Source organism: Lepidochelys olivacea (assembly GCF_965140295.1).
Source record: "Lepidochelys olivacea isolate rLepOli2 genome assembly, chromosome: 8".
NCBI classification, from domain to species: Eukaryota; Metazoa; Chordata; order Testudines; family Cheloniidae; genus Lepidochelys; species Lepidochelys olivacea.
In genome coordinates, this window is record NC_140418.1 from 31,727,735 (window position 1) to 31,749,253 (window position 21,519).

Below are 21,519 nucleotides of genomic sequence, written 5' to 3' on the forward strand. Positions count from 1 at the left end.
TTGCCCAAGGCCACCCAGCAGGTTAGGGATTGAGTCCTATACAGTGCCTTGTCCACTGGGCCATGTTGTCTCACAAAGGATAATGCCAGCCAGCCCTTTGCTCGGGCTGGAGTGTATTTTGCTTTGCATTGTGCATTCCACTGTTCCTGGGAGGTGAAGACAAAGGCAGAGCCCACTTCATCAATTACTTGTTCCTGAAAGCTCTGCTCAGGTTCTCCCCCTTTACTCAGTTTTTCAGCTGGGAAGTCTGACTTGCCAGGAGGTCAAGTGCCTGAACTGAGGTTACAGTGGGAGGATGGATCATCTGAGATTTGAACTGAAAATCCTTCTGACCTTTCCTCTGCCTTTGTAGACAGCCTGGCTCCCTTAATCTATTTCTGTCAACGTTCGCTTTGTGTTTCCTATGCTGGGATTCTGTGACTCAGCTTTATTAACTAATTATCTTTGGTTTATTTTGCTACTTTTATTTTGAAAGAACACACATTTAATTTCATTAAACTGGCATCCACTGTCCCTCTTTGGCCTGCAAGAAATGACAGATGCTCAGGCATATCTTCATCACTTTCTTCAGCTGCTCTTTGATATTCAACTGGCATTTATATTTCATGCAGGTGAAACAGTCTACAAAAATGTATCATAATAAGCTTTAAGTGGGGTTGAAGACAGACTGGAGGTTCGAACTGCAGCAGTTATCAGCAGATGATGATTCACGAGAAAAATGGTTAAGGCACCATGTTTGCCAGGGAAGGAATTGCAAGAGAGGAGAAGGGGAGAAATTCACAGGGCAGAAACCTAGAAAGTTAGAGGAGAGTGTGTAATAGGGCTAGGGTATATTATAGCTTTATATCCACTACTATAGTTCAGATTCTGACAGCCTTTCCATTGTATGCCTCAATGCTGAGTAATTTCTAACGGCCTCATAATTGTTCTGTGCTGTAACTTTATAAACAAGTTCACAGCCTAGAAGCATACACAACAGCAACAAGGAAAAAGAACAAAATAAACCCTGGCTGATTCTCCCTTTGTAGCATTAAAATAAGTTCTGTTGATAGACTATTTAGGTGCTTCTATGGGTATAACTCGCAAACAACTTCATTCTGCAAAATTACCCTTTGGTGGCCAATAGTTTGTACAGTGTACTTGGCCCATCTGGTATCTCTTAATTAGTGATAATCTTGACAGTTTTTGTATTACACCTGTTTTAAAAAGGCCTTTGAACATGTTTTTGGATCAGCGCTCTGTATTTTTAATGGTGCCCTTCGTCCAGATTTTCTCATTGTTGTTTCAATGGAATTGTTACAATCTGTCAGGTAAAGATACATCTGCATAATATTAAAAAAAATAGCTATAAAGCTAAATCCTCTCCCCTATGCCAAGCCCAAGGAATCAGGTCTGGCACAGTGGGGTGGAGTGATGCAGAGGCTGGGGGAAGGATCTTCATTCCTAGACTTTGTGCAACTGCTATCACAGTGGCCAGTGGATCCTCTTTGTTATCCTGGTTCATCTCTGCCCTACATTTTGAGCATGGCTGCCCAAGACACACTGGAACCTCTGAAGATCTTTGCTTTGCATATATGGCACCTGCAACTTCTGCAGAAGTGTACTGGTTTTGCTACCTTTGTGGTTCACATCAGGACCAGGTAGGTTGCCAAGTTTTGTTGGATGTAGTCTGGGAGGTTTCATCACATGACATAATCTTTAATTAAAGATTAATATTTTAATTCCTGGAGACTCCAGGACAATCCAGGAGGATTGGAAACCCCAGGCCCAGGGGAAGGAGAGAGGATTTGCCTGTAGTGTATGTGGTGGGTTAGGAGGGCAGCTCTGGATACCAGGCAGCAAAATATTTCAAAATTATATAAAAGGCAAAAGTGAGAGAGGTTAATTGCTGGGTTGCAGCTCCAGGAAAGACCCGTAATTTGTTCAATGCATGCTCACTCTGTGTATCCATCAAGCCAGTATGTTTATTTAGGAAAAAAAGCATGACATCTTTATATAGTGCTACAAGCCTTCTTAAGCACTGCTGAGCGCTGAGATCTTCTCTTTCTCTGCAGACAGCCTGCAATAGCATAGATTCTTAACCCTGTCCCACCAATATACTTCAGCCATGTCAGAGATGCCACCTATGGGGTAAGAGGGGAATTCAGCCTCTGTGCCTGTTCAGTCATTGGGCTTTTTTGCTAAGATTGCCATCATACATGCTAATTGTCAAGGAGCAACTGTCCACTAGGAATGGGACTGAGGCCACTGATTCACTTCATGCAGCTAGTAGATAGTAACTGCTGAACTAGGCATATTTGAACCAGTGACTAGAGAGGATATTAGTCATATCCCTACATCAATCTTCCAAGACTGGCAGGCCTCTTGACCCTGTGATGTTTACACAGGTACCAGTGATATCAAAAATGGATTTCAAATTTAAAGCAAGATTTTTGCAAAAGAGCCAGGTTGATATTTGACCTACATATACAGAGATCGTTCCAACAGAAGAATAAATTTTAACAATGGGATGCTTTAGCAAAACAGCAATGAAACAATGTACTCATCCAACATCTGTTTCTTTCCAAACATTTATCTTGCAACTGCTTCTGGGACATTCCTTTGGTGCCTTGTGCAGTCTCATTGGGCTTCTAAAGTACTTGTATGAAATTATTTTTTAAAGACTAAGCCACACATTCAGAGCTGCCACACAACTCTCATAAATCTGATTGCATTTAGTAGTTCTGATTATTCAATCGCAGCCTGTGTTTTAAAATTACTTGTGATATGATTCATATATAAAAGACCTGAACATTTACAAGCAAAGGTAATTTTTTTAAGGATTTCATCATAGAATCATAGAATATCAAGGTTGGAAGGGACCTCAGGAGATCATCTAGTCCAACCCCCTGCTCAAAGCAGGACCAGTCCCCAATTTTTGTCCCAGATCCCTAAATGGCCCCCTCAAGGATTGAACTCAACTCTGGGTTTAGCAGGCCAATGCTCAAACCACTGAGCTATCCCTCCCCCCCAAATACAAGATAAGCACAATTTGTTATTGTGCTTATCTTGTATTTCATTTGTTTGCTAAAATTGAGATGCTTCCAGGCCACGTCTTCAAGTCCTTACTCCCCACAGTTGGCAACAGGTTTCAAAATAGTATAGCTCTCAACATGCTGAGCCCTTCTGAAAATCTGGCCTAGACTGTGGATGGTGAATGCTTGAAAGTGTGGTCTTTAATATTCAATATCACACATACAGCCATGGAGGAAAGTAATTTGGATTAAAAGTATTCTTGTTTCTTTACTTTTGTGGCCAAGATTCTTGAACGTGCCAGTATGTTGTCACTCCTGTTGAAGGATTTATTTTTTTAAACCTGGTAAATGATATTTCTCCAGAGAGATGTAGATAAACAATGAGAAACAGAAAGAGCTGTATTTCTGGTCTTTGTTTGACAGCATAATGAATATCCTTACCCATACAGTAGCGTGGTTTCTTTGACAGTTGTCTCAAGACATTTTCACTGGAAGAAACAAACATTTGAAAAGTGGTACAGTACCTTCTGTTGTCATTTAGGGAGTCTGGTTATTTGTATTTATTCAAGAATATGTAAGACTTTTTCTTAGGAATGTGGGAAAGAGCAATTTGTCAATCACTTGACTTTCAATCCATTGTCTCAGATTAAACTTAAATTTTCTTTATTGAGGAATCTTTATGTAGAGCATAATAGGAAATGATGTGTTTTTTCCCCCTTAGTCTGTGTTTTTCTTGACTGTTCCTCTTCAGGGAAATAAACTGCAGTCACCACTTAAATCTTGTGTTCACTGCCTTTTTCCCTTGTGAACCCTTTTGTTTTTGTTTATGTTTGTTTTTAAAAAGCCTAAAAAGGACACCTTTGTATGCTGTAACTGCCCCTAACATGACTTCAATACAACAAAAGTGACCGTCAAGCGTAACTTAACTACAGCCACACAATGCAAGACAACCCACTGCCAGCAACCCAAGCAACTCAAAGGCCTCACATTCTTACAGTTCATCTCTGTTTATAACTGCTTGTGGGAGAGCGCATGTGGGAGACAGATTTACACTGCAGTGAGCCCTGAAGGTCCTTGGATGTCCATCTTGTACCCTGGTCCTCAGCTTCTGGGTATCTTCCTCTGTGGCCTTCATCTTGGGTTGCTACCTGAGAACAGCTGCCTCCCTCACATCTCCCTTATAGATCAATCTGCATTCCCCTGTGTCAATTCTGTGGCTACTCTGTCTCACTCCAGCGTACTATTACCTACCCACCATATTCCCATCCTTTAATACCATATGTGGTATTTTCTGTCCATCCCCTTTATCAGAAAACATGATGGCAGCTGCTGGAAACTCTTTCTTTCTTTCCTCCCTCAGAACAGCAACTGAAACAAACCTGAGGATTTTACATCTATTATCCCGAGTGCCCAGCACTCCGTATAATATAGATTGTCTTGTGGGACCTTAGTATTTGGATATTAAATGGACTAGAACCCTAGATTGGTCCCAGCAATTTCTACTTTTCCCTTACTACTAACCCCACCCCACCACAATCCTGAAATCATCAGTTTTCAAAAAGAGAGTAAAGATACTGTGTCATCATGCAAATTAGCCTTGTGCTATGCGTAATCTCCAGGTAACTGAAGTCTCCTCCAGACTGGCTGCTTTTAGTAGCTGGTAGTTAGATAACACCTACTGGTAAGATTTTTAAGTCTGTGGTCAGAGGCAGCCACTGGCAGTGTGCTGGTCCCTTCATAGCTGGCTTCCTACTAGCTGAGTATCTCCAAGATTCCCACAAAGAAGGCAGCACTGTTGCTTTTCCTATATTGCAGCATGGTATACTGAGTTAAAGTGGAGCAGAGTACTAAATCTGCTGTATCCAAAAAGCATTTGTCATGTTTACAGGATGAGCTGTGCTTTAGACTCCTTCTCAAGTGCACCTCTCAGGTGACAGCGTAGCTTCCTCCTCCTCTCAGGGGTAGAACCCTGTGATCCAGACCCTTTTGGACTGGATCTCTGGGCTGCAGCCCTCCCATTTTCCGACTGTGTAACCATGACAGGCCCAACTGTCTGTGGTACATGCCGGAGAACTTCTCTTTAGGAATCTATGACCAGTGGTTGATTTAATATGACTCAAAAAGTTTAAACAAACTTACTGTTTATTTCCCCAAAGGAACATTACAAGCTGAGAAAAGGGTTAAAACAACAAAGGCCTATGCACCAGGATCTTAGCTAAACCTTATCCTTTCTTGGCAAGTCTTTGGTAGGTTCCGCTCAGTCCAGGATCACTACTTCTGGACTGGGAGAAATAGACTGGGCAGTTTTTATCAATCAGTGTCTCTGGCAGCCTCACCCCTACTCTTCTTTACTTCCTTCCCCTCTACGCAGGGTTTTTAGCAGTTTAGAATCCCTTTGACCCAAAACTCTGGCTTTAGGAAAATAAATGTGTTGACCTGGCTGGAGCCAGGTAAGTAGACATTTTCTTGGTTAATGTCCTCCATTGTTCTTGGGATTTTCTCTTAGAGGTATGTTGTTTCTCTTAGTTTTGTTTCCTGCTTGTTCTCCCTAATGGTTTCCTTTGATTTAACTCCATGCAGTCAGGGACAGCAATATCACAGGTGTCAACACATGATATTCATATGAATAATAGATGCCCGTCTTATTCTCCACAGCATTAATCAAGCTCATTTGGGATTTTCTTTTAACAATGAATCTGAATCAATATGTATTATGCGATTGGTTCAGGTTGTTGCCATTATGCTCCTGCTGTTTTGCTAAGCAGCTTTTCTCGGCACTTGCAGCATCTTGGATTTCCAGTTGGCACTTCCCTCTTTGAATTCATTTTCCCAGCTGAACTGTGAATTATTCACTAGTCATTAAGAGTCAGTGAGGAGAGGTGCCCTTGTAAGCAAGCAGCACATGGAAAATATCAATGCACAGTGTCGTATTCACTGCTGGCTCTATCAGGACTAGCACACTGATTGCTAAACGAATCATTCTAGGGATGAATTCTGTGGGGCTGTCTTTTGCAGAAAACCTTCAAACAGAGAGGTCCTATCTTCTCTATATGGAAAACTACAGACTACATGTTCTGTTGGTCAAAGTGTTCCCTCCCTCCACTGTTTTGCACTGTCCTGTGTCAGCTATTGAACTCTCTCTCATTGTTGTGTGCTGTGATAGTGAAGGTGATTGGAACAATTTACAAAGGATTGTGGTGGATTCTCCATCACTGGCAATTTTCAAATCAAGATTGGATGTTTTCCTAAAAGATATGCTGCAGTTCAAAGAGGAATTAATTCAGGGGAGTTCTATGGCCTGTGCATAGAATCATAGGGTTAGAAGGGACAGCAAGGGTCATCTTGTCTAACCCTCTCCCAAGATGCAGGATTTGTTGTGTCTAACCAATCCAAGGCAGATGGCTATCCAACCTCCTTTTGTAAACCTCCAGTGAAAGAGCTTCCACAACCACAGAAGATCAGACTAGATAATCACACTGGGCCCTTCTGACCTTGTAATTAATGATTTTTTTAAGGAAGGATTCTACAAAATCTGTGAAATGTAGCTCTGTTTTTATTAAAGTGAGTGTGGACTTTGCAGTAATAAGCCACTAATGTAAGAGGCCAAATAGCCCTAGTGCTGTTGCAGCAGGAGGCATAGAGATGGCTGTTGTGATTCACCGGAGAGTAAGAAGCTACAGCATCATAGCTGTGCAGAGGATAGAAAGATGCTTACAGAAGCTATAATGTAACTTGTCAATGTCTTAAACGCTTTCAGTTTTCATTGCAAGCTTTTTCCAATTAAATACAAGCTTTGAAAAATAACCCATGCATTTCACTTTTGCCAGAATTATTTAAAAATAAAAACAGACTTCTGTGATGCCATACACCAATTTGTTTTTCTATGGCAGAATGTCAGGTTTCTGTTTTTTAAATCTGATCTGAAATACCACACCCTAAAAAGCAAAAGCCCACTCTGAAAATGAATGAGAGGCTGAAATTGGAGAAAGCTCACCACTCGTACATGTTAGTAATTTTATAGTGAGTAGGAATGGATGAGTAAGCTGGTTCAGATGGAATCAGAACCAACCCAAACATCCACCCTAATCTCCAGATGAGCACAGAGGAAAAGGTTCCACAAAGTTGGGCTAACTCTGTGAGGATATGGATGCTATATATGTTTTCTTGCATCTTTTGTACTTTCTAATTTCAGTTACAGCACCTCTATTGGGACCTTGCTGTGTGTGCATAGAGGGGTGTAATGAAGGAAGAGAGAATTTCTCATGTGACAGTTCTTGTTGTTTGTCTAAAACAGATTAAAGAAGCATAATTGTGATCATGAAATGAATATCCCCAAATGCCTGGCCAAAACTGATCTCTAACTCTCAACAGTTGTTCAGTGATTCAGGGTGAACAGTAGAGCCAACTCAAGTTGTTTTTGAGGTGAACATATTAAGCGTCTCATATGTTTTCCCAGAGATGAGCTGCCAGAAGCTGAAGAACCGGTTCCAGTCGCTCCGGATCTTCGGTGGCACGTCCTTCAGTCGCTCCGAGTCTTCAGTGGCACTGAAGGACCTGCCGCCGAAGGCCCGGAGCGAGTGAAGGACGTGCTGCCGAAGTGACGCTGAAGGCCCGCTGGGTGAGTAAAAATTCTCAGGGGAGCTTCCCCAGCCGAGAGCTCAGGTGGGATGAAAAGGACACAGTTTGCCCACCCCTTTAACAACCGGTTCTAAACCGGCTTCAAAATTTAACAACTGGTTCGTGTGAACCGGCTCCAGCTCACCACTGTGTATTCCCTACTAGCGTGCAGGAGGCACTGGGTGGGTGGCTGGGTGGGAGGGAGGGGGAGGAGTTGATCAGCATGGCCTGCGGACCCCAGTTTGAGAAATGCTGTCATACTTTACAAATGTTTTGGTTCATGTTAATTTAATTGTGGTGAGGAGAACATCTGGAAAATGAATTCAATACAAAGATCTTCCACATCTCCCTGACCTGGAGGGACCATCCCATTAAAAATAAGAAACAAATGCATTCTCCATGGGGATTTCATCTTGACTTCCCCTACTGAGGATGCCAGCAAGGGTGCTAATTGCAAAGGTGTCTTTTGTGAACACTTGTCCACAAGGACTTGAACTCAGATGCCGAACTCATGGTATAAACATGAATAAAGAGCTGATGGTACTAACTTGTATTCAGCTGGTCTGGTTTTGAAGCAGTGGTCTAGAGAGTAAAGGCTTGTATGTGGTCTCTGATTGCTTCCTGACAGTGTGCTCTTGTCACTGATCTACCAAGAAATTCAGAAAAGACATTGAACAGGCTATAATGTGTGGAGGGGTTTTTTATTATTTCAGCATGCATCGTGTACAGTAAACAGTAAGGAACTTTACATTTCAGTGAGAGTGGGGTTATTTTTTCCATTGGTGCTTGGTGGTCTTAAAACCTGCAGCTTAGTTCTGATTTTTTTTTTCTTTTGAAGCTGACACATCTGTTCACAGAACACATGATGAAAGGACCCGAGCTTAGGGTTGCCAGGCATCCAGTTTTCAACCAGAATGACTGGTCAAAAAGGGACCCTGGCTGCTCTGGTTAGCACCGTTGACTGGGCCATTTAAAAGTCCAGTGCACAGCGGAACGGGACTAAGGCAGGCTCCCTGCCTGCGCTGGCTCCGCAGAGCTCCCCGGAAGTGGCTGGAAAGTCTGGCCCCTAGGTGCAGAGGTGGTCAGGGAAGCTCCGTGTGCTATCCCCACCCTGCAGCGCCACCTCCACAGCTCCCATTGGCAGGGAACCATGGCCAATGGGAGCTGTGGGGGCGGAGCCTGCAGGTGCGGGCAGCATGCACCACACAGAGCCACCTGGCTGCGCCTCCACCTAGGGGCCAGCCACTTCTGGGAGCAGTGCGGAGCCAGGGCAGGCAGGGAGCCTGCCTTACCCCTGCTGCATTGCAGACTGGGAGCCGCCTGAGGTAAGCACTGCCTAGCTGGAGCCCGCACCCTGAACCCCCTGCCCTATGTCAGAACTCTCTCCTGCACCCTAACTCCCTCCCAGAGCATGCACCCCAGCCCTGAGCCCCCGCCCAGACCTCATACTCCAGCCCCCTGCCCCAGATCAGAACCCCCCCACACACACACTAACTCCCTTCCGCACCCCTATCCTAGCTCTGAGCCCCATCCCAGAGCTCACATCCTGCATCCTCTCCTGCACTACAACCCTCTTCCCCAGCCCTGAGCACACTCCCAACCTCACCCCTTGCTCCACCCCAGAGCAAACACCACCAGCTGGAGCCTACACTGCTCCAGCCCTGAGCCCCCTCCTGCACCCTGAACCCCTTATTTCTGCTCAGAGCCTGCATCCACAGCTGGAGCCATTACTCCCTCCCGCACTCCAACCACTGCCCCAGCCAATGTAAGTGAGGGTGGGAGAGAACGAGTGACAGAGGGAGGGGACTGGAGTGAGTGGGGGGTGGGGCCTCAGAGAAGGGGCAGAGGCGGAGCCTTGTGGAAGAAACGGGGCAAGGGTCTTCAGTTTTGTGCAATTAAAAAGTTGGCAACCCTACCTGTGCTATCCATGTCAAGAGTGCTAGTCAAACACAATACACATGGAGTACTTTGGATTCACATTGTATACTGCAGTGAATTGGAAACTGAATGGAGAGCAACGGTCATTTTCAGGGAACAGGCCATCAGTGTAGGCATCAGAGAAGTCCCATGGTAATATATGGTATATAAACTCAGACAACATATCTCTTCTCTAGAACTCTGACCACTGAACCTGGTACATTTTAAGAATTACAAAGTACAGACTGAGAAGGCAGAGTGTGGGGGAAAAGGAACTTCATCTTGTTTTGTTGTGGAACATTATATGTTTGTTTTGTATTGCCAAGCAGAAAGTACAGAAATATATTGACTGACTTTCACCATGATGATAATCAGAACTCCACCAGTCAACATAAGGGAAGGCCAGAGGAAAGCGAAGAAAAGGCCCTTTGGAGGATATAGCCTTATTAAAATGACACTTGTCTGTCTTTGTTCTGGGTCATAATAACAAGGGAAAGTCTGATGCTTTCGGAAATTTTCTGCGGCGCTTTCTATTAGCGTTTTAACTTCTTTGTCGTTCTTCAAGTTTTGTGGAATATAGGAGCACTAAAATGAGAAATCAAGATACTTGTTAGAGCAATTGTTCTACTGCAGGATGTGCAGTGATGTGAGACCTTTCTTAAACATCACTTTACTAGTTCAAACAAAAGGTTATGTGCACATCTGAGAGTATCTCTAAATATTGTCTTGCCGTTACCTTGTCCATCCCCTACCTATCTGTTGTTGTCTCCTGTCGTACACTGAGCCCCCAATCTTGCAAAGGGTTACGCACACATGTAACTTGATGCATGTGAATAGCAATTTGGAGTTGGGATGGAATTTTCCCCCAAGGTCAGATTGGCAGGAACCTTTTTTTGCTTTATTCTGAAGCATGGGATGTGGGTTGCCTGGTAGGATCATCTGGACATATCTCACCTAATCAATTCTCTACCATTGCAGGGGCATCAGACATTGGGAACACCTTAGTCCCTCCTGTTCTCTGTCTATGGCACACAAATAGTTCAGTATCCTGATGACTGGAATGCTTTCATCTAACTAAAGACAGTGAGTTCAAACTGAGGGGTATCTGGGTGAACTTTAGTGGCCTGTGGAGGTCAGCCTAATGATCTGATCTAATGGTCTATTCTGGCCTCAAGCGCTATGAATCTATGAAAAAGTGTTGTGAGAGCCAACGGGACAGCTCCTGCTCTTGGAGTGAAGCCCGTGCATAATTTTTTACAAAGCTCAGGGTCTTAGATTTTAAACAGAGACAAGGGCTGTACTTTTTCTGTGAGTGGACAGCACCTAGCTCTGTGGCCCTTGATCCCTGACTGAGGCTTCTGGCACTGCCACAGGACCAATACATTAGTACAGAAATTCCTAAATGGGCTTGGCTGGAAGGGAGCAGAGACAGTGGAACAAAGGTACGTCACTGCTGATAGGGCTTTCGCAGTCATGAGTTAGTCTACCACTGCTGCCATGGAGCACCTATCTTGGGGTGCTGGAGTAGGCTAAATTCCAATTATCCAAGAGTACCTAGCCAGTATGTGAGTTACTTCAGTGTGCGCCTCTCTCTATAATTAGTGAAAGACGATGACCTACTTTTTCACTGGGGGAGAAAGTATTTTAATTGGTTACACTATGAAACAATTTTGTAGCTTTCTAGTGCAAGAAATAGATAGTGATCAATGTTATTTTATTTGTATTAATGTAGTACCTATAGGCTCTAGCTGTGATTAGTACCCCATTATGATAGGTACTAAATCACACACACCCAGTAAAGGATAGTCCCTGTACTGCAGAGCTTGCCATCTAACTAGGTGAGACAGAAAAGAGCTGAGATGGGAAATGAAGTCAGGTGCATTTGCTTTCTCATTGTAATACAGGAGTTCAGTGGCAGAGCAGGTAACAGAGCCCCATTCTTCTGAGCGTCTATCCATGTTCCTATCCATTGGGCTCACACTGCCTCTCAGAGGAAAGGTGTTGTTGGATTCTTAATACAGCTGTCTGCCGAGAGCCATTCTTTGTCTCTGTAACTGCCTAACTTAATGGACAAAGGGAGAAAGCAGAGATCAGCTATCCAGTCATACCTTCCTCATGGACAAGCAGGGGGCTTTCAAATGTAATTGGGAGTCCATTTAAAGAGGTATAAAATCCATTCATTGCTCTTAGAAGACAGTTTGGCAAAAACTGTGCCGACAGATTTAATTTATCAAAGAAATTATACTTCTGTTCAGATTCACAATGTTTATTGCACCATTCATTAGCACCCATTAAAGTGGGTTGGCTAAAATAAAAGCCCTTTCCCCAAATCCCAGCTATGAGTTTGGAATGCTGACTGACATTAAATTACTGGAAATGCTATTTATTTCAGAGCATTAACCCACAAGCCATTTTGAGGTACTTGCAGTACGACTATTTTCCATTTCTGGCATCTTTTTTCACCTCTTGAGTAGACAGTGTTTGTGGATCAGTTTAGCCTGACCTGGAAGTAATTTTAAAATTTCAGCTGTCGAAATGCAGAAGCTTTATCCCAAAACCAATAACCTAAACAAATGTAATGTAAACAAAATGAGATTTTTTCCCAAGGCAACAGTGACTACGACCTGAAAGAAAACCCTCTATGTGCAAAAATAAAATTGGCCCCATAAAACAATAATATTTATCTCACTGCAAATGTATTCCTAGATGTTTCAGGACTTCCCTCTGATAGAGCAAGGCCTGAAGAGGAATTCCAAGTTCATGTAGACAGGCTGAAACTAACCCCGATGCAGAGATTCACCTTAAAGTCTATGTACCATTAAAGGTCCATGTAAGTCTCATAATAGGGCTTAACTGGGGTTTCTCTGGTGCATAAGGACTTGTTCTGGCCTCCTACAGAGGGATGAGTATCACGCACTATGCTGAATATTGGACCCTAAGAGTCAACCACTGTCCTTGAACTTGCTCTCACAGACTGCCTTATGGAAAGGAGAGTATTCAGTGTACTGTCCCTAAATGTCTGAGATTCCCTATAGTTGGAGTTTCACAGGGGCAGAGAAATTTTCCCCCCAAAGCTAAAGGTTTTGTATGTTTACTTAATTTTTAATCTTGAGATCTTAAATCCACCTCAAATCTGTGAAAACCATTTTAATTTAAAAGCTAAACTCACTACATTTCCAAAGAAGTGTTGACCAAGCCTCTACATTTAAACACATTTTTTTCTTCTTGCTATTACTTGTGTGCATAGCCCCTGTAATTTTGCCTGCAAGTAGCAATTCTGTACAATGAGATACTACATGTAGCTTTTCTACAGATCTTAGAATTGCCATATGTTTGAACTATAGAGGAATATAGACCTTGTATTTGCAAAGCTTGCAACAGCCTTTGAAGATTGACCCTCCGCATTTCCAAATGCTCCAAACTATCTGCACGTTTAAATCCCATCGTGCTTCATAATGTTTAATATATATTCTTCAGTCTTGAAGTGGACTTTGAAGTGATGATTGACCCAAGCTGCTAAAGTCAGATATGGAATTTTCTGAAGTCTTGTAAGGGTCAAGGGCACCTGGCATTTTGGTTTGGGTCCTTCTCTTATTTTGATGATGTACCAAGGAAATAAAAATCTCCTAAACTAATCCTTACTGTTTTTCTTACGTGCAGTCTAGTAATTCTGTGCTTTTAGCATTCAAAACTCTCTCTACTCACAACACTCTAATCTATGTTTCTTAGTCAAAAGCAAGTACAGGACAGCATAATGGACTGAAGACATATCTACAGCAATCCTACACTTTCTGCCCACATCTCACTTTAAACCATTCTGCAATGTATGAAATGTCAGTCTTTCCATGAAACTGGCAGCTCATTCACATATCATACAACCGGACACAGGCATTCTCAAACGCTCACATTTTTTGCTTCCTATCTTATTTTTTCCCTTATTTATTCCCTCTTAAAGATAGCTTGCTGAGTGAAACCATGAATTTTCACTTCACATGCAAGAAATATTTCAGTGAATGTTCAGGAACTCGCTGCAGGGTGATATTTTGCTGTTTCTAGGGTTGAAAATGTTTCCCTCCCCTTCACTGAAAAAGGTGTAATTCTAGAGGTTTGGTTCAACTTGCTATAAAGATGGGGACAAATTGTAGAATTCAGGCCTATATTCTGGTTTGGGTTGTGAACATCCTAAAGTTCAAGGGTGCTTGGATCTGAACATTTTGGTTTACACCCACCCCATGAGAGTCGAGAGCTTGTTTTTGTGAAAAAAGTAGTCACTGAAATCTTCCCCGTGTTTAGGAACCACATTCAACCCACATCTTGTTGGATGTTCTGAAATGGTTGCTTCACTTCCAGTGGCAGGCTGGGGGACCAGACCTTGCCATTTTAAAAACGCTACAAGACAGTTGATGCCAGACAGGCGCACAAGTGGAGGTATTGGAAATGACATGAGGACATGTTTGTTTCCAGACTGCCATCCCAGGTTAGACCTGCCAAGTTATTCAAGACTTTGGACACTCCCTTGAAGTGAAGCTGAATTCCCAGCTGTCAAGGTTCCCACAGCCCTTCCTGGAATGGAGCTCCACCATTATACACGGTGCAACCTCTGCCAAGGTTTTGTTTCAGTAACACTCCCATCTATTCAAGGGTATTTCCAAGCTCAAGTTTCTGTTGCAACAGTGGGTAGAAACAGTTGCAGATTACACCAAGAACAAACCCAGCTGCTGGATTGGGTGCCCACATTCCCAGTTTATTGACTCCCACCTGAGGTGTACCAAACCCACTGGTGTTTCATGTTCCCAAACCTCCACCTTTCCCCCCTTCTACTTCCCATCTTATTTCCTGTATTCCCCAAATGGGAGTGAACTTTAGGGCTCTGTTTTTAATCAGGGCCACATTTAACCTCAACCTACCCCAGGGTTATTCAACAAACGCTTGGGCGAACCACACATGTTGATCTATTCCTCTAAATTGTGCTTCAGCGTGCAGAGATTTATGTATATTTTATGCTTATAAATGTTTAATAGTTATTTTTGGTTGATGTAATTGCTTCTCAAATATTACCTTAAATATGTCTGATATTGCATTTATAATACATGCCAAATTTGTCCTCACTCTGAATTTTTCAACATTTGCCTTGGTCTAAGCAGAAGCATTGGCATGAAGAAAGACTAACAAGTCTGTGCTCTATTTTCAGTTAATTCACTAGTGCTTTGCTTGGTTATAAAAATAACCTGCTGAACCACACGTGACAAATATCAACAGTGATTCTGATGAATACATTTAAATCCCAATACCTTGGGATTTCTTTCTTGTGTTTCTTCGGTATGATAGAGCATAACCTCTTGTCCTGAGAAGTTCAAATCAACCAACACCTCTAGACAAGGATACTGGAAAATGTTTTCATCGCCTTCACCATTGTTGAACGAGCACTGGACTTTGTCCTTGATGTTGGTTTTGAGCAGTTTGCACGTAGTTTCTTTGGTCCAAACACTATAAAACAAATCATACTGCTTTTAAATGCTTTGTTGACAGCTTTTTCACAGCATGATTCTGTCCAAGCACTGTTGACAACTTTTCCACCATAGTGGTGTTTCGTGTGTCATTAAGCCATCAGCAGTATGGTGGGCTGGGGGTGTGGATAGAGTGTGTATGCAAGGGCTCTGAGCCAAACCCAAACAGACAGATAGGGTGGGTTAGGATTAGAGGCAGTGCACAGAAGATATGGATTTTTACTCACCCATTAGCCATTCATTGGATGGATTTAGAGGCAGATTTTATCTCCCATGCTTGGATGTGTTGGAAGTTGGCACCCCCAAAAGAACAACAGAAAAACTAGGGTTTGTTTGTGTGAATTCTAATACTGGTTGGTAAATATTTTAAATGTGGATGCACGTGTTTTTTTTTTTTCTCTGCACTTGCAGAGACCTGAATGAAAATTTGACCTTGTACGTATATGTTCTGAAATACAGTTTAGCATATTAGAGCTTTAGATCAGGGGTGGGCAAACTTTTTGGCCCGAGGGCCACATTGGGGTATGGGAATTGTATGGCAGGCCAGGAATGCTCACAAAATTTGGGGTAGGGGTGCAGGAGGGGGTGAAGGCTCTGTGGTGGGGCCAGAAATGAGGAGTTCAGGGTGTGGGAAAGGGCTCCGGACAAGGGCTGGGAGTTGGGGTGTGTTGGGGGGTGTGAGGGCTCCAGCTGGGGATGCTGGGGTTGCGGGTACAGGAGGGTGCTTTGGGCTGGGACCAAGGGGCTCAGAGAGCAGGAGGGGGATCAGGGCTAGGGCAGGGGGTTGGGGCAGGGGTGCAGGTTCTGGGTGGTGCTTACCTCAAGCAGCTCCCGGAAGCAGCGGCATGTCTCCCACCCGGCTCCTATGCAGAGGCATGGCCAGGCGGCTCCACACTCTGCCCCATCCGCAGGTGCCACCCCTGCAGCTCCCATTGGCTGTGCTTCCTGGCCAATGGTCACTTGGGGGTGGGCAGCGTGTGGAGTCCCCTGGCTGCCCCTATGCGTAGGAGCTGGAAGGGGGACATGCTGCCACTTCCGGGAGCCACGCAGAACCACAGCATGTGCAGAGCAGGGCAAGCCCTGGATCCTAATCCCAGGCAGGAGCTCAAGGACCAAATTAAAACATCTGAAGGGCTGGATGTGAGTTTGCCTACCCCTGCTTTGGATGCTTCAGAAAAATAAAAAACCTTTTAACTAATGTTTGGTAACTCTCAAATCCTATATTTACTGCAGGTTTTCACTTCTTTGTCTTTATTAAGAGGGTCATTTGCATGATTGAATACATAGGATCTTTGCACGAGGCTTTCAGCAGTTTTTTTTTCCTAAGCATATCACTGAATGTTGTTAACAGCTGTGGCAAGCTAGGAACTTCATGGCTATAGTTATGCTCCACACCGTGGCCACTCAGATCTTCATGGTGACAGCAAGGATAAAACTTTATCAGCCTGATCCAGAAGCCCCAAGCCCCCTACCTTGGGTGCTAAAACAGGATCCTAGCAACAGAGGACTTGTGTGTATGTGTATCCATAGATATAAATCTATTTACACAGAAAAATCTGTCCATAAAGAAAACAAAAATATGCACGCTTACTGGTATGATATCAAATTAGAAATTGAACTGTGGACCTCTAGACCCTAGCAGGGACTGCAACCAACTTGTGTCCTTTGCAGACTGATTGGGCATTTTCCCATGGTATGTGGGGGTTGGGGGAGAAGAGAACCTGTAATTAGCTCTGATGAGTGGGTTACACTAGTTCATTACAAAATGCTTCCAGTGGTTAAAGAGTTAAAGTTTAGGACTATGGACCTGGCTTATTTGCCAGAGGTCATACATTCTTGCTAGGGCTGGTTTGAATATATTCATCAAAACTTTTTTTTAAAGGGAATATGGCTTTTAAACATAAACTATTGTTGTTGAAGATTTGCAGTGTTTTTTGCTAAACTGAAAAATGTTTTTCAAAACCGAAAGCCAAAATGTTCTCAGTGAAAACCTGAAAAATTCTGTGAGAAACATTGACCAAAATAAAAGTTTTTCCCTTTTTTCTGAAACTTTCACAGAAAATTAGAATGCATTTCTGGATCTGCTGTGATTCTAATCCTGAAGGGATGTCTTCCTGTGTCAGATGCTTCCCCATAACTCTATTAACTATTCATGATTAACAGCTTCCCTCCCCACTTCATGCTATCTAAAATCAGCTTGTAAGCTCTTTATGGCAGTATCCTTTGATTTGTTCTGTGAAGCACCTAAGGCACTTTTGGGCTCCACAAAAATAATAACCATGATAACAACAGAAAAACACAGGCTGATGGTTATAACAAAAGAATAACTGCAGTTACCTGTTCACGTAGGATGGCATAATTGTGATCCCAACAAAAAAGTACATCATCACTGAGCATGCAACCATTCCTAGTCCCAGGCACAGTGCCCTGGTCTCCCCTCGCTTCTGTGCAGTCACCAATTTTTTCCCCAACATGATTTAGTGTTATGGATTCTGAAATTTCTTGTTCTGGAGTGAAACATAAAAACAGGGGAAAATGCAACCAGAATCATCATCAGATTTAGTATTAGATTTAATATAAACTCTTAAGAGGCTTTGATTCAAGATATTGCAAATCGTGAGGGATTTAGGGGAATCTGATCCATTACAGCTCCTCACTCACATTAAAATTTAGAAGGCAGTCAAGTAAGTCCAGTAAAAGAAAATACTGACTCCAATTTTTTTTATAAAAGGCTCTGGAGGTGATCCCGGCAATTACAAGCTACTAAGCCTAACTTCAGTACCAGGCAAATTGGTTGAGACTGGAGTAAAGTATAGAATTATCAGACACATAGATGAACACAGTTTGTTGGGGAAGAGTCAACATGGTTTTTGTACAGGGAAATCATGCCTCACAATCTACTAGAATACTTTGGGTGGGGGTCAACAAGCATGTGGACAAGGATGATCCAGTGGATACAGTGTACTTAGATTTTGAGAAAGCCTTTGACGAGTTCCCTCACCAAAAGCTCTTATGCAAAGTAAGCTGTTCTGGAATAGGAGGGAAGGCTCTCTCATGGATCAGTAATTGGTTAAAAGACAGGAAACAAAGGGTAGGAATAAATTATCAGTTCTGAGAAAGGAGAGAGATAAATAGTGGTGTCTCCCAGGGGTCTCTATTGGGACCAGTGCTGTTCAACATATTCATAAATGATCTGAAAAAATGGGGAAACTGTGAGGTGGAAAAATTTGCAGATGATACAAAAGTACTCAAGATAGCTAAGTCCTGGGCAGACTGCGAAGAGTTACAAAGGGATCTCACAAATCTGGGTGACTGGGCAACAAAATGGCAGATGAAATTCACTGTTGATAAATGCAAAGTAATGCACATTGGAAAACACAATCCCAACTATATATACAAAATGATATGATCTAAATTAGCTGTTGCCACTCAAGAAAGATCTTGGAGTCATTGTGGATAGTTCTCTGAAAACATCCACTCAATGTGCAGCGGCAGTCAAAAAAGCAAACAATGTTGGGAATTATTAAGAAAAGGATAGATAATAAGACAGGAAATATCATATTGCTTCTATATAAATCCATGGTATGCCCACATCTTGAATACTGCATGCAGATCTGGTCATCCCATCTCAAGAAAGATATATTGGAATTGGAAAAGGGACAGAAAATGGCAACAAAAATGTTTAGGGGTATGGAACAGCTTCCATATGAAGAGAGTAATGAGACTGGGACTGTTCAGCTTAGAAAAGAGATGACTAATGGGGGGGATATTATTGAGGTCTATAAAATCATGATGGGTGTGGAGAAAGCAAATAAGGAAGTGTTATTTACTCCCTCTCATATCACAAGAACTAGGGGTCAGCAAATGAAATTAATAAGCAGCAGGTTTAAAACAAACAAAATGAAGTATTTCTTCACACAACGCGCAGTCAACCTGTGGAACTCTTTGCCAGAGGGTGTTGTGAAGGCCAAGACTGTAACAGGGTTAAAAAAAAGTGGATAAGTTCATTGAGGAGAGGTCCATCAATGGCTATTAGCCAGGATGGGCAGGAATGCAAAACAATGCTCTGAAGTGTCCCTGGTCTCAGTTTGCTGGAAGCTGGGAATGGAATTGGATGGATCACTTGATTACTTGTTCTGTTCATTCCCTCTGAAGTACCTGACATTGGCTACTGTCGGAAGACAGGTTATTTGGCTAGATGGACCATTGGTTTGACCCAGTATGGCCGTTCTTATGTATTATACTGTGTGAAATACCCAGTTTGGCAAATTCAGCGCTACACAGGGTCATGAACTATGTTCCCTCTAAGCTGTGCAGTTGGATGTCTGCCCAGGAGTGATTCAAGTGCCACACACTTGATTAGCAGAGCCGTGCACATCCAGCAGCATGTGTTCAGCTGCCCCTATCCCTGCTGCTTGGCAGCCATGTTGCTCCTGCCCTCTGCCTTGGAGCCCCTGCTGCTCCTGGAACCCTCCCGCTGGCTGTGCAGAGTGGTGGGAGGGTTATGCTGATGTCCGGGTGTCCCCCTCCCTCTGCCCCATACTCGGGTGAAAGTAAATTAGAGGACTTACTGGTCCTGAGCAGGGGGAGTGGCCTCAACCTGGAAGAGGCAGGGCCTTAAATCCCCGGGCCCTTTAAATCTTGATTTAAAGGGCCTGGGGCTCCAGCTGTGGTAGTGGTGGCTGGGAGCCCGGGGCCTTTTAAATCACCCCCGAGCTACCAGCTGCAGAGGCGGCTGGGAGCCTTGGGGCTCGGGGACGATTTAATGGGCCCAGGGCTCCAGCTGCTGCTACTGCAGCAGAGCCCCGGACCTTTTAAATCAGTGAGGAGCCCTGGGGGCTCCTGGCTGCCACCGCTACCCTGGGGCTCGAGGCTCTGGCAGAGATTTAAATCCCTTTAAATCCCTTCTGGAGCCCCACCGCCACTACCCCAGGGCTCGGGCAGCAGGGCTCCAGCAGAGATTTAAAGGGCACCAGGATGGTAGTGGGGGCTGGAGCTCCAGGGCCCTTTAAATCCCCACCAGAGCCCCGCCACCACTACCCCAGGGCTTTAAATTGCAGTCTGCGAAAGCCGGTCCCGGTAAGGCACACTGGCTCTTACCGGTACGCTGTACCGGGGCATACCGGATTACTTTCACCTCTGCCTGTACTCCATCTCTGCAGAGCAGGGGAGAGGGGACAGGGCTCAGGACTCTGAGCAGGAGAGGGTCTGAGTGAGTACCTTAAAGAGACAGCGCAAGGTCTCTTAGAGACTTCCACCAGCAGCCAGCACACACAATCAATCTCTCTCTCTCTCTAATAGCACATGTTCTCTCAGAAACTTCCCCAGCTGGCAGCATACACACTGTTTCTGACTGTGTGTGTGTGTGTGTGTGAGACACACACACACACACACGTATTGTTGTTGTTATTACTTCTTGGTACTTCCTGCAATGTACATATGTTCTCTGTAATTTTTTACTTTCAAAGTGCTGTTATTTTAGGTTTTTGACTGGTCTATGCATTTTATAACTTTTATTTCTCTCTTACACTTAAAGTTAATTCTTTGAGAAGTGAGTTCTAAAATGCCTAACCTGTCCTGGAGTAATTATCCCTAGGGTAACTTTTTAAAAATATATATTATATAGTGGTTTTTTTTTTTAAATGTCTACTGGTGGCACACATCCTCACATTACCTCAGTGCACATAAAATTGATTCCGCACATGGATGGAAAAAAATAGAGGGAACATTGGTCATGGAGGGTGTGAATGGATATATATTCTAGGGTTGTAAGAACAATTGGCAATAAAATGTGAAACCTCAGGAACGGTGTTCCCCTAAACCTGCTGTGGTTAGGATTGGACAGTGATTTAGACATTTCTACCTAGTCAGCACCGGCATTCAATTAATTGCTATTGCTGGTGGTAGTGTGACAGTGGGGAATGTTAAGAAAAATGCTAATCTAGGTAAAGTATTAGAGTTCTTCTGTACAATGGACTGAATTTGGGGGTTTGGAGTGTTCTTATCCCCCTTTGTTAAATAGAAGTCTAAATGATAACCTCACTAATACTGATGATGATTTCTATGGAATTGCAGCAATTGAAATTAATGAGTTCTGAAAATTACTGCTATTCATCCATATTCTCTCTGCCAGTTTAGCATGATTGATGTTTAGCAAATAAGAATATATATATATACACACACACACACACTCCCAGCTGTTAACTGCAGCCATACTGCTCTTTCGTGTGTGTGTGCGTGTGTGTGTGTGTGTACACACACTCCCAACTGTGAACTTCCAAATTATACTGGTGATGCCCATCAATGGCATACATATTTATAATCTATATGCATATGCGCCATTAATGGGCATCACCAGTATAATTTTTTTAATGGAAATAGGGTGTAAACCACACTTGCAGAAATCATATTTTCAGCAGACTGATAAGATTTGTTGGGGTAAGAGACAGTAGAGAAGTGGGGTG

The 21,519-nt window shown here is 43.3% G+C and overlaps 1 protein-coding gene across 7 annotated transcripts in view; it reads right to left on the reverse strand.

Moving 5' to 3' along the window:
• KCNMB1 (potassium calcium-activated channel subfamily M regulatory beta subunit 1) overlaps nt 1-21,519 on the reverse strand; it is a gene marked incomplete at its 3' end in the record, with an annotated part of 96,511 nt that overhangs the window by 69,276 nt on the left and 5,716 nt on the right. For 5 of the 7 annotated variants that reach the window (XM_084636960.1, XM_084636958.1, XM_084636959.1 and 2 more), the window contains 3 exons: nt 17,393-17,562; nt 14,840-15,035; nt 9,131-10,133 (listed from right to left, as the gene is read on the reverse strand). In XM_084636960.1, coding sequence (XP_084493086.1) covers nt 9,849-10,133; nt 14,840-15,035; nt 17,393-17,529 — 618 coding nt within the window. In that variant the 5' untranslated portion in view covers nt 17,530-17,562. Of the gene's footprint in view, nt 1-2,013; nt 2,124-3,455; nt 3,503-8,179; nt 8,278-9,130; nt 10,134-14,839; nt 15,036-17,392; nt 17,563-21,519 lie in introns of those variants that run through there. The other 2 variants (XM_084636962.1, XM_084636963.1) reach the window with 2 other exon arrangements.